General features: G+C 36.0%; 1 protein-coding gene across 2 annotated transcripts in view; it reads left to right on the forward strand.

The window, feature by feature from the left end:
* The window catches only part of PPP2R3A (protein phosphatase 2 regulatory subunit B''alpha), a 199,868-nt gene that overhangs the window by 102,834 nt on the left and 83,804 nt on the right, over nt 1–13,230 (forward strand). For both annotated transcript variants that reach the window (XM_047782955.1, XM_047782959.1), the window contains one exon: nt 6,141–6,215. In XM_047782955.1, coding sequence (XP_047638911.1) covers nt 6,141–6,215 — 75 coding nt within the window. The remainder of the gene's footprint in view (nt 1–6,140; nt 6,216–13,230) is intronic.

Here is a 13,230-nt window from a genome sequence, read left to right on the forward strand (position 1 = left end):
CCTCATTCTAATTTTGATTTGCATTTCTTCAGTAATTAGTGATGTTGAACATTTTTTCATGTGCCTACTGGCCATCTGTATGTTTTCTTTGGAGAAATGTCTATTTAGATCTTGTGCCCGTTTTTCGATTGAGTTGTCTTTTTGTTGTTGAGTTGTGTGAGTTATTTATATATCTTGGAGATTAAGCCCTTATTGGCTGCACCATTTGCAACTATTTTCTCCCTTTCCATAGGTTGTCTTTTCATCTTGTTTACGGTTTCCTTTGCTCTGCAAAAGCTTGTGACTTTGATTAGGTCCCGTTTGTTTATTTTTGCCTTTCTTTCTATTGCCTTGGGAGTTTATGTCAGAGAATGTCCTACCTATGTTCTCTCCTAGGAGTTTTATGGTGTCATGTCTTATGTTTAAGTCTTTAAGCCATTTTGAGTTTATTTTTTGTGCATAGCTTGAGAGGATGTGTTCTAGTTTCACTGATTTATATGTGGCTGTTCAGTTTTCCCAGCACCACTTGCTGAAGAGACTGTGTTTTCCCCATTTTATATTGTCTTTTCCTCATTTTATATTCTCGCCTCCTTTGTCAAAGATTGATTGACCATCATTGTCTGGGTTTATTTCTAGGCTCTCTATTCTATTCCATTGATCCATATGTCTGTTTTTGTATCAATACCACACTGTTTTGATTACTGTAGCTTTGTAGTATTGTCTGAACTCTGGGAGGGTTATGCCTCCTGATTTGTTTTTTTCCCTAAGGATTGCTTTGGCAATTCTGGGTCTTTTGGGTAGTATGGCCATTTTAACAACATTAATTCTTCCAATCCAGGAGCATAGGATATTTTTCTATTTCTTTGAATCCTCTTTAACGTCTTTTATTAATGTTTTGTAGTTCTCAGTGTATAAGTCTTCCACCTCCTGGGTCAGGTTTATTCACTATGTTGGGGTTTTGTTGTTTTTGTTTTTTGGATGCAATTTTAAAAGATAATGTCTTTTTATATTCCTTTCCTGATATTTCATTGTTAGTATACAGAAATGCAGCCAATTTCTAATGTTAATCTTGTATCCTGCTACTTTGCTGAATTCATATATCAGATGGAGTAGTTTTTGTGTGGAACCTTTGGGGTTTTCTATATATGGTATCATACATCCATATGTAGTGACAGTTTTACCTCTTCCCTTCTAATTTGGATACCTTTCATTTATTTTTCTTGTCTGATTGATGTCACTAAGATTTCCAATACTATGTTGAATAGAAACAGTGAGAGTGGGCATCCTTATCTTGTTCCAGATTTTAGTGAGAAGGCTTTCACCTATTCTCCACTGAATATTGTATTGGCTTGGGGATTTGTGATAAATAGCTTTTACTGTATTGAGATATGTTCCCTCTCTACCAACTTTGGTAAGAGTTTTTATCATGAATATATGTTGAATTTTGTCAAATGCTTTTTCTGCATTTGTCCGCCTTTTTTGAAAGGGAAATTCTGTCACATGCAATAACATAGATAAACCTTAAGAACATTATGTAGGAAATAAGCCAGTCACAGAGAGATATATACCGCATGACTCCACTTATATTAAGTATCTAAAGTGATCAAATTCATATAGATAGAAAGAAGAATGGTGGTTGCCAGGGGCTGGAGGCAGGGTGAGGTAAAGAGTTGTTGCCTGATGAGTGTAGAGTTTCAGTCATGCAAGATTGAGAATGGGAGATCTGGGAATCTGTTCCACAACAATGTTCAGGTGGTTGTCAGTATTGTACTGTACACTTGGAAATTGTTGGGAGGATGAATTTTGTGTTGTGTAGGGTCTTTTGCCACGAAAAAGAAAGAAAAGCCTTGGTGGCAATGTTAATGTTAGACAAAGTAGTTGTCAGAGAAAATCATATTGCTAGAGAATGATAAAGCAATTAATTTATCAAAAAGATATAACAGTTCTAAATGTTTATGTACCTAATAACATCTTCAGAATACATGAAGCAGAGTTCCTAATGCAGCACAGTGGGTTAAGAATCTGACTGTTTGATCCCCAGCCCAGCACAGTGGGTTAAAGGATCCGTTGTTGCCACACCTGCTGCCTAGGTTGCAGCTGAGGCTCAGATTAAGTCCCAGGCCCCAGTAACTTCCATAATGCCACAGGTGCAGCCATTAAAAAAAATAAAAAATTTTTCCAAAAAATGCATGAAGCAAAATCTGATAGAACTGCAAGGATAGGTCAACAATTATGGTTATAGATTTCCATATGCTGCTCTCAATAATGAATAAAATAAGTAGAGAGAAAATCAATAGAACACTTGAACAAGACTAGCAATGAACCTGACCTAATTGACATTTATATTACATGTCACCCAATGACAGCAGACTACACATTCCTTTAACATGTACACAGAATATTTACAAAGATATACAATATTCTGGGTCATAGAATGAATCTTGACAAATTTTAAATATTCAGCTAATAAAATATGTCTATGACCATAATGGAATTAAACTAGAAATAGTAACGGATCTCTGAAAAATTCCTAAATGTTTGATAACTAAATAACATTTCTAAATAATCCATAGGTCAGGGAAGAAGAAAACAATAGGAAAATTAGTTAAGTATTTTGAAATAAATGGAAATGAAAACACAGCATATCAAAATTTGTGGGATACTGATAAAACTATTTAATAAGTGAGTTTAGCAAGGTTACAGCTACACAATCAATATATGAAACTCAATTTTCTTTTTATACACTAGCCATAGATAATTAGAAATTGAAATCTTTTAAATGCCATTTAGAATACTACCCCAGAATATTAAGTACTTAGAGATGACTCTGATAAAAGATATGCAAGACTTGTGTTACTAGAAACAGTAAAACATTGCTCAGAGTAATTAAATATTTGTATAAATGGAAAGGTATGTCTTATGTATAGATGGGAAGATGATATTATTAAGCTCTACATTAGATTTGACTCTTTGAACCATAGTAATGTTTTGCATCCTCTCCCTCCAAGAAATAATGAGTTAAAATCAACCAAGACCTCTAGGAAAGAAACCCAAAATAGAATATAAGTAGTAGTAAGTGAACTGAACTGTATTACAAATGGATAATATAACCACATTAAAGAAGATAAAGGAAGATAAAGAAAGAGCTAACATAAGCAACCTTAGAAAACAATATTTTAACTGGATACTCTAAGACCAAAGACAAAAGGTAATGTACACAAATACTGTAGTCTAGTTAGTGAATTCCTTTCTCAATGAAGAAAGGTTTGGCAGTTCTGGCCAAGTTACAAAGGAAAGAGGGAAGGCAAGAATGAACCTTGTGATATTGAATTGAAATCAGTTGTCTGTATGAGTGTATGGTTTTAATAGATATATAAAGAAATATAAGTATATATATATATATATATATATATTACATGGACTGGTATAGATATATATAGATATATAGACATATAGATATACACACACACATATTCCTAGTTCTGCCTGCTAAGATGGTGCAAAAGCAATGATACCCTAGCCCCCAGATTTGTTTTCTAAATACCATTCTCCAATAAAAGAGAACAAGAGATGCATGAAGAAAAGGTTGATTCTAGGACTAGAATATGGAAAATATAAGATGATCCTGGACCATTTTATGATACCAGAAAATATGGAAGTGTTCTCAGAAGGATGGGGCGTGTCAAGAGGACACAGGAGCCAACCTGGTAGAGTTCCCAATGACCAAAGATAGCTCAATTTGAGCAATAAAATAATATTAGTATTTTATGATACTATTGGTACAACAATATAATCCAATACAATGATATTATTGGATTGTACCCAGCAGAACAAAATTAAATACCCATGGGTCTATACTGATGTAAATTGAACAAATAAATACATGGGAAAGAAAGGACATATCTTCCTTATAGAAGTTCACTTAATAAATATAAAAGGAAGAGGAGAAAACAAGTCACTGTTAGGTGAACACCACTATATAAATGCCACAGTCAAGTTCCATCAATGGCTGCTAAAAATCAGTGGGCAAAGGTTTGCAGAGAAACAGGATGTTGGCAGAGTATCAAAGTATCTCCCTTAGGATATTTATCAGTTATTAAGGGAAAATAATAGCTTAATGGTGGTAAACCCAGCAGATACCACTGCAACCAAATGTGTTCAAAAATAAACACCACAAGCTGTAAGGTATGTCAACATCACATACTCCTTATATGACTGAAAAAGTTGTCATCACTTCTGTGGTATACCCACTAAAAGTGTGTAATTTTCTTTTTTTTTCTTTTTTTTTTTTGTCTTTTTGCCATTTCTTGGGCCGCTGCTGTGGCATATGGAGGTTCCCAGGCTAGGGGTCGAATCGGAGCTGTAGCCACTGGCCTACTCCAGAGCCACAGCAACAAGGGCTCCGAGCCGCATTTGCAACCTACACCACAGCTCATGGCAACGCCGGATCCTTAACCCACTGAGAAAGGCCAGGGATCGAACCCGCAACCTCATGGTTCCTCGTTGGATTCGTTAACTGCTGAGCCACGACGGGAACTCCTAAAAGTGTAATTTTAATCATGAGAAAATGTCAGACAAAGCAACACTGAGAGACATTCTATGGAATAACCATCAGAACTCACTCAAATGTCAAAATCATGAAATAGAAGGAAAGACTGAGGAACTGCTATAGATGGAGAGAGATCATTGAAACATAAGAACTAAATGCAGTTAGGATCCCGTTACAAAAAAAAGACATTAGGGGAAAAGCTGGTGAAATTTGAATAAGAACTATAGTTTAGTACTATGTCAATGTTCATTTCCTAGGTTAGATAATTGTACTATGATTTGTAAGTTGTTACCATCATGGGAAGCTGGGAGAAGGACATAGGAAATCTCTCTATAATATTTTTGCAGCTTTTCTGTAGGTATAAAATTATTTCCAAATAAAAATATAAAGAAGGGAGTTCCCAGATTAAGGATCCAGCATTGTCACTGCTATGGATCAGGTCACTGCTGTGGCTCAGGTTCAGTCCCTGGCCAGGGAACTTACTCATACCGTGGGAACAGCCGAAAAAATATAAAAATAGGAGTTCCTGCTGTGGCAAAGTGGGCTAAGGATCCAGCATTGCTTCAGCTGTGGCATAGGTTGCAGCTCCAGCTCTGATTTGATCCCTGACCTAGGAACTTCCGTATGCTGTTGGGGTGGCCAAAAAGGAATGGTTGGATGGTTGGATGGATGAATGGATAGAAGAAAGGAAAGAAGGAAAGGAAGGAAGGAGGGAGGGAGGGAAGGAGAAAGGAAGAAAGGAAGGAAAAGAAAGTATAAAAAGAAAAATTTTAAGTCAATGGTAAGGTCCATTAACCTTAGACTGTGTTGGTAGGTGTGTGTAGCTAACTGCTCTGACAAAACAAAAAGGGATATGACTGATGTCTGTCCATTCATGCCTAGCTAGTTAATAGATTGTATCTATGTTGGCATCACTCTTGCTTCTGGTTATTAAATTAACAGTGATTATCTCAACTAAGTTCTCCAGGCTCATTCAAAGTGCTTTAAAAACCTAATTAGAAAATAAATACAGTGTTTCATAGTTTTAATATTCTATTAGTGTTTCATGAGAAGAAGATCTCAGGTTTTAAAATAAAATCCTAAATTGGAAAACAGATTTATCAACACAGTTATTTTGATGAATGTAGCTGGCTCACAAACTTAACAGAGATTTAAAACTGGCTACATGGCTATTTTTTTCCAAAAATTTCCCGCGTGTGTAGATTGTGAAAGAATCATTCTGGTTGGCTTGTGTCTATCATCCTTTCTGTGTAAATTTCACTTAGCAACCCCTACCAAGAGCTGTGGGATGAATTGCACTGACATGCATGTTAAAATTGCAGTATGTACTTGTGAGACATTTGATTCACAAATCACCAAATATAGCTAAACTGAAATTTCAGGTTTTATTGACGTATACTATGCATATCAAAAAGCACATTTGAGTATGCTTGTGAAATATTTTAATACAGTACTAATTAAATTGTAAGTAGATTAAATAAATTCTAAAACAGCAAGTTTGCTTAACTGGCAATTATTCTACCGGAGGAAAAAAAGTTCTGTAGGCATTTTGGTGGGTATTTTTATGTGTGGGTGTGCTTGTTGATTTGGTTTTGGTTTTATTCTTTTTCAGGATGTGGTTGATACACATCCTGGCCTCACGTTCCTGAAAGATGCTCCAGAATTCCACTCCCGCTACATCACCACGGTAGGCTGAGTCCTTTATGTCTTAAAATAACTGTAGGTCTCCTTTTTGTCACTATCTAGTATCCCAGCTTCCAGATCTTTATGCAAAATGTAGTATGGGCTATAATGATTATTTAAAGAGGAAGAACGGTATAGTAAAATTGAATTATTTATAACTATTTCCCTTCTTATATGTACCCAGTGCTTAAGCGGTCTCTTATATACAAAATTTAAGTGATCGACTCATTCTCTTTGGTCTTATGAGGTATATACCCTTTGCCGTGTCATTAGTATTAATACCAGTTGATCTTTAGCATTTGCAAATATTACTGAAAAAGAATTTTCAAAAGCCTTTTCCAAAAAAAAGATGTGTCTGTAGTATCTCAAAGTTAGAACCGAAATGATAATAATAGATTGGGTATGATCAGAAAGCAAATCATGTAAGAATTTAAAATAACAAAATCACAGTCTCCTACTTTGTGAGGTGTTCTCATTCCTGTTACTCATGAACTACCTCATTTGATCAGTCGTAAGCAGGGCACACAGGGTGAGTGAGAGCACCCAGGCCTGCAGCTCACACTGCAGCCACACCAGGCATTCTCTGCCCTAGCTTCCAGATGGTCTTTGGAAGAACTTCAAAGACGAACCTCAGGGCACCACCTCACATTCACCCCCAGGTGAGATGACTCCTGCCTCTGACTCAGTAAATAGGGCTGTCTCCTCTGAGGAAGACCCTCTCATTCTTATGGTACTTTTTGTTGGCTGTGGATCTGTTGGGTTCTGTTGAGTTATGGAATACTATCATACTTTTCTCCTGTAGGAACTTCATTCCTTGCTTTTACATTGATTCTCTTCTGTCATAAAACTTAGCTTTTTTTCTTTTTTTTTTTAGGGCTGCACCCACAGCACATGGTAGTTCCCAGGCTAGGGGTCGAACAAGAGCTGCAGCTGCTAGCCTACACCACGGCCATACCAACACAGATCTGAGCCGTGTCTGTGACCTACACCACAGCTCACAGCAACGCCAGATCCTTAACCCATTGAGCAAGGGCATTAATCGAATCTGCATCCTCATGCATGCTAGTTGGGTTTATTACCTCTGAGCCACAACAGGAACTCCTGACATAAAACTTTATAATAGACTTTATGTGAACCAGAACATGTCACTGGCATCTAAGACGATCTCAGAAGTTATTTTTGCCTTATTAGCCACAACACTGACATAAACGACCTCATATCCCATAGTCACCCTGGCTCAGCCAGTCACCCTCTGCTTTCTCACATGCATTACTTCTAATTGGTCTCCCTGCTTATACCTTCCTTGCCCTATAGTCTAGTCTCCACAAAGAAGAGTTATCCTTTGAAAATGTAAGTCACATCATGTCACTCCTCTGCTCAGACCCTCTGTTCCTATCTCATTCAGAATAAAAGCCAAAGTTCTTGCCAAGGCTCCCATAACCCTTACCACACACAACTTCACAACCCCTACTCTCTTATCTTACCTTCCTCCACCCTGCCTCTTGCTTACTCTGCTTCAGCCACAGTGGCCTGCCTCCTCCTTGTTCCTGGAACAGGTGTCTCAGGTGCTTTGTTCCTACTTTTTCCTCTGCCTGCAGTGCTCTTCCTACAGATTTCCCTATGACTCACTCCATAACTTCATCCAGATAGATGCTCACATATTCCCTTCTTAGTGAGAGCTTCCCTGGTCACCCTCTGCCTTCTTCACCCTCTATCCCCTCCCTGTACACTTCTTTTCCTTTGTTCTGCTTTATATTCCTTCTTAGCTCTTGTATCATCTGATATTTAAATTTTTGTTTCTTGTCCCTCCCCTTCTCTATAATATAAACTCCATGAGAAGAGAGATTTCATGTGTATTTTTCACCGTTGCATTTCCAATATGTAGAACAGTGCCTGGCACATAATATAGATACACAGTAAATATTTATTGATGAATAAATGAAGTTATTCATGCTTAAGTATTCTACACTCCTTCCTCTGCCTGGGATGCTCAGGCATTTCAATCCCAAAGGGAATTAATGGGTTCTGATTGTTGACTGTTCTATAAACTCAGGGCATATTAATGGGATAATTTAGAATCTCGAGAGTTAGAAAAAAATCTTAGGGATAATTTAGTCCAACCTGCTACTAATTCATAAAGTGCTCTCTACAGAGGAACCTTTCATTGGAATTTGTTCTTAGAACTAATCAAAGAACAGAATCATAAAAGATAAAATTTCCTTCTGTATTCTTTATAGTTTGGTATTTATTGAAGTATGATCCCTGGACCTATGAGTGATCTGCGATTATCTAGCAAGTGATTCCATAGGAGCTTTTATGATTTCAGAGTGAAAAGCCATGATATAATTTTCTTTGCATATAATTCACATTTTCTGAGAAATACTATTCTGTTAATCATTGAACAAAAAAAACTATAGTGGTCAAAACAAGATCAATTTTCTCTGCTTACATATTTTCATGGCATTTGCATATTATTATTTATATTTTTTTAAGTTTATACTTCATGTTAGTATTATGCTGCTTTACTCCAATTCACAATAATGAATCCATTACTCAGAAGTAGTCATTAAAGAATAAAATATTTGAAATGAAATAATGATAATGGGGCAACTCAAAAGAGCATCATATCATAAATACTAAATAAGCTCCAATTTAGAACACAATGTGAATCTGTATGTACTGAGATAAGTGTATCTGCTGTTGTTATCTCATACTACCATCCAAAAAAGAAAAGTGCAAATAAAAATCATCACACTGAATATCTATAAACAGAATTTTATTGGACCATTCTCCCCAGTGCCTTTTCTGTTATGAAATTTGGTCGAATAATGGAATGACGTCATTGTAACTTTTGCATTATTTCAGAGTAAATTTTTCTATAACAAATACAAAATAAGCTTTCTAGTATGAAATTAATTAATTTTGTTGCTAAAGGCATAAAAGTAACCAAATTAGAGAAGTGTCATTCTCTACCCTACTTGTGGCAAAAACAGGTAAGATCACATTATTTCCAAGAAACTTTGAAAGATCAGCCTCAGAATTAATGATGTATCTCAGAGAAAGCAAAATTAATGTATTATATGACCCTATTGAATGTTATATTATCTCAGTAGCATACAGTATAGGACAATTGATATATTTTGTTTGCATGCTAGAGTTATTCAGTTATGTCACTTTACAGTTGGAAGAAACTGCTGACAGTGTATAACTCAAATATTTATATGTGGCACACATATGATGAAGAAAAACTTGGACTTTTCTTTCCATCTGTCACTGAAAACCTCTGCTACAGGAAAAGACTTCTGTTATTTTGTCAATTGTTTTTAGACTAAAAAGACAGGACACCAACTGCACATGTAGCTAAAAAGGACATCACTACCTAAATAAGAGATTATTCCTAAAGTCACTCCCTGTTTTCCTTTATTTCCAGAGAAAAGTTGGCAATTGAGAAATGAGCCTCTTGATATTGAATGAAAATGAAAATTGGAAATATCAGCAAATTATAGCCCTTGAGTTTGCTTTTTTTGCATATCATGCAAAGAAATTGCTGGTGAATAAGACTCTGCTTATCCTTACTGGCATATGCTGACTTTTGAGGAAAGAAGTGTTCACATGAGGTTTTAAAATAAGTGATAAGGTTGAAAATACATTTTTGTGACATTGGTGCTGGCAGTAAAGATATTTCTATGGCTGGATCAGATGGTGTCTTAATGATCTATTCAATGTCTTAATCGACCTGAATGTATCACTTCAGGAATTTAATTGCGCTTATCTTTCCTAAAACAACTAAGCTGGTGGAGGCGTTCATCACTGACAGCCTCTTTCTCCTTGAGAATGTTTCCTCTTGATGGAGAAAGAAATCATTTTTATTAGATTTTTTTGTTTTGTTTAAAGTCCAAGTTCTGCAGGAGACCATTGAAGCCATACTTTTCAGAGCCATATTAACCAGAGTGGATCAGGAGCCCATTCACCACTCCCTGTCTAGTAGCAGAGCCAGGCTTCCAGCATTGAGTGTGTTCATCTTCATTCAAGTCACCTACAAAGAGCAATCTCTCTGTAATGTCTGTGTCTGCCTCTGATCCACTTGTCAAAAACTCTCTGAAAGAACCACCAGACAGGTACTTCCACTCCTGATGACCTACAGTTATGAATTACAGGTTTCCAATCAATAGATGAAAGAAATAGAAAGGAAACTAATTTAGGATTCAAATTGTCTATCAAGTTGACTTGAGATCCCTTGGTGAAAAATTATCCAATTTCATTTATCTCACTGGCAGTAAACATTTATTCTTACTCTTATTAATTTTCACATTTTATTCGATATGTTTAAATTTTTGATTAATTTCTTTTAGGAAAACCTGAAAGTGGTAGACCAAATGTTAGAGGATAAAAACAACTGTAATTAATGTAGAACCAGCAGTTACATGCTAACACCACTAGATGGTGCCCCTACCTTGATAAGCTAAAATGCTGAATCAGTAGTGTGGAAATCAATAAATGTGCTGGTCACTGAATAAGATTTAGGCTGTGGAAAACTGGGATACAGGAACATTTTAGTAGTATGAGACAAATAGGTTAGCAGATACTAAAAATGGTAAATTGCTTAACATTGAAAATGTTTATAGATTTTTAAAATTTTGTCAAAAAGAATTAAAAATGAAAATAAAACAAAAATAAATACAAATGAAAGTTTTATAATTTTAAGTGTAACACAATACTTCCATTAGAATATAAAATATTTGAGAAGTATATAAATATAAAATTTAGATCGATAAGACTTTAAGACAAATTTATATTCAGAATCAAAAAATAACAACAAAAAGCTAATGTGCAACAAAGAAAAGGTTGGTTAATAACATGCATTGAAGTTGACTCTAACTTGAGAGGGGACATGGAACTGTGATAAAAGATATTCTTAGTGTTTATTTTCATGTATATAATTTTTAGCCTAAAATCTGCCATATTTTTTAGATGAACTTCTGTGAAGCTAGTGCTAAGAATACAGTAAGACATCCTCTTCCCTGAGCACTTCATTCAATATCTGAGTGATTGGGGCCAGTAGAGAAGTTATAGACACCAGCTAGTCTTAGCTCCCACCTAACACAGGAATCCTATCAGCATCTGCCTAAATAATTGTACTGAGAAGAAACCTCACTACTCCAAACAACATATTGCTTCATAGGGCTAATTTTAGGTAACTCTTACTTACATTGGAGAATTTCATTATAAGGGCATTTCTATCCAGTTGAGATGGTTCTACACTCTGGTGCAACACAAATCAGCTGCTTCTTCCACCTGATAGCCATTCAGATCATGGTCACATCTATACTCTAGTCTTATTTTTCCCTCAAGAGTAAACACGACTACATTAGTAGCAGCTTTCACAGTAATTGTGTATGCAGTTACTCTTCCCTGTTTTATGTTTTCTGTTCATTCTATAGCAGTCTATCTGTAAATCATAGACAACAATACTGGTTTAGGTAAAATATTAATTAGAGAACTTTCCTAGGTTGGCATCTATCTGCTGTTTAGAACCAAATAGAGTTAGTCAATTAGCTATGAATCCCATACATCTCTGTCACAAATATAACATGGAAGTCTTTGTTACACAGCTTTTCAACCTTACTAATTTGTCAATGTTTCAAAAAAGACATACAGGTGGCCATCAGATACATGAAAAGATATTCAGTGCTACTAATCATCAGGAAAATGCAAATCAAAACTAGAGTGAGATATCACTTCACACTTGTTAGAATGACTATCATCAAAAGACAAGAAATAGGGAGTTCCCTCCATGGCTCAGTGGTAACGAACCCAACTAATAGCCATGAGGACGTGGGTTCAGTCTCTGGCCTTGCTTAGTGGGTTAAGGATCTGGCGTTGCTGTGAGCTGTGGTGTTGGTCATAAGGACAAGAAATAACAAGGATATAGAGAAAAGGGAGCCCATGTGCATTCTCGATGGAAAGGTAAATTGGTGGAACCAATGGAGGTTCCTCAAAAAATTTAAAAACAGAACAACTGTATGATCCAGTAATTCCACTTCTGGGTATTTGTTCAAAGGAAAGAGAAACACTAATTTGAAAAGATATATGAACTCTTGTATTCACTCTGGCATTATTTGCAATACCCAATATGTGGGGAGTTCCTGGTTAACAAATCTGACTAGGAACCATGAGGTTTCAGGTTCGATCCCTGGCTTCACTCAGTGGGTTAAGGATCCGGCGTTGCCATGAGCTGTGGTGTAGGTCACAGGCACGGCTCGGATCTGGTGTTGCAATGTCTCTGGCATAGGCCAGCGGCTACAGCTCCATTTAGACCCCTAGCCTGGGAACCTCCATATGCCGCAGGTGCAGCCCTAGAAAAGACAAAAGAAAAAAAAAGCCAATATGTGGAAATAACCTTAAGTATTCATCAACGGATGAATGAATAAAGATGTGGAATATTTACAATGGAATATTCAGCCATAAAGAGTGAAATCTTGTCATTTGTGATACCATGGATTGACCTTGAGGACATTATACTAAGTGAAATAAGGCAGAGAAAGATAAATACTATATGATATAAATCTTAAAAAAAAAATCTCTAAATAGAACAGATTGGGGGTTGCCAGCGGTGGGGAGGGAAGTCAGCAAAATGGGTAAAGGGAGTCGAAATGTGTAACCTGCAGTTATAAAATAAATCAGTGATGGGGATGTTATGTACAGCATGATGACTATAGTTATTAATAAATACTGTACTGCATACTTGAAAGTTACTAAAAGAGTAAATGTTTAAAAGGTCTCATCACAAGAAAAAAAATCTATAACTGGTGATGCATATTAACTAGACTTACCGTGGTGATGACTTCACAGTGTATACAAATATCAAATCATTATGTCATACATCTAAAACTAATATATGTTAGTTATACCTCAATTTTTAAAAATTGTTAAGCAGTTATTGACCACCCGATGATATATACAGAGCAATATATCAGCTCTGGAATGCAAGTGAAGAAAGACTAGTTTTCTTAGAGTTC

This window comes from Phacochoerus africanus, chromosome 1 (assembly GCF_016906955.1).
Source record: "Phacochoerus africanus isolate WHEZ1 chromosome 1, ROS_Pafr_v1, whole genome shotgun sequence".
NCBI classification, from domain to species: Eukaryota; Metazoa; Chordata; class Mammalia; order Artiodactyla; family Suidae; genus Phacochoerus; species Phacochoerus africanus.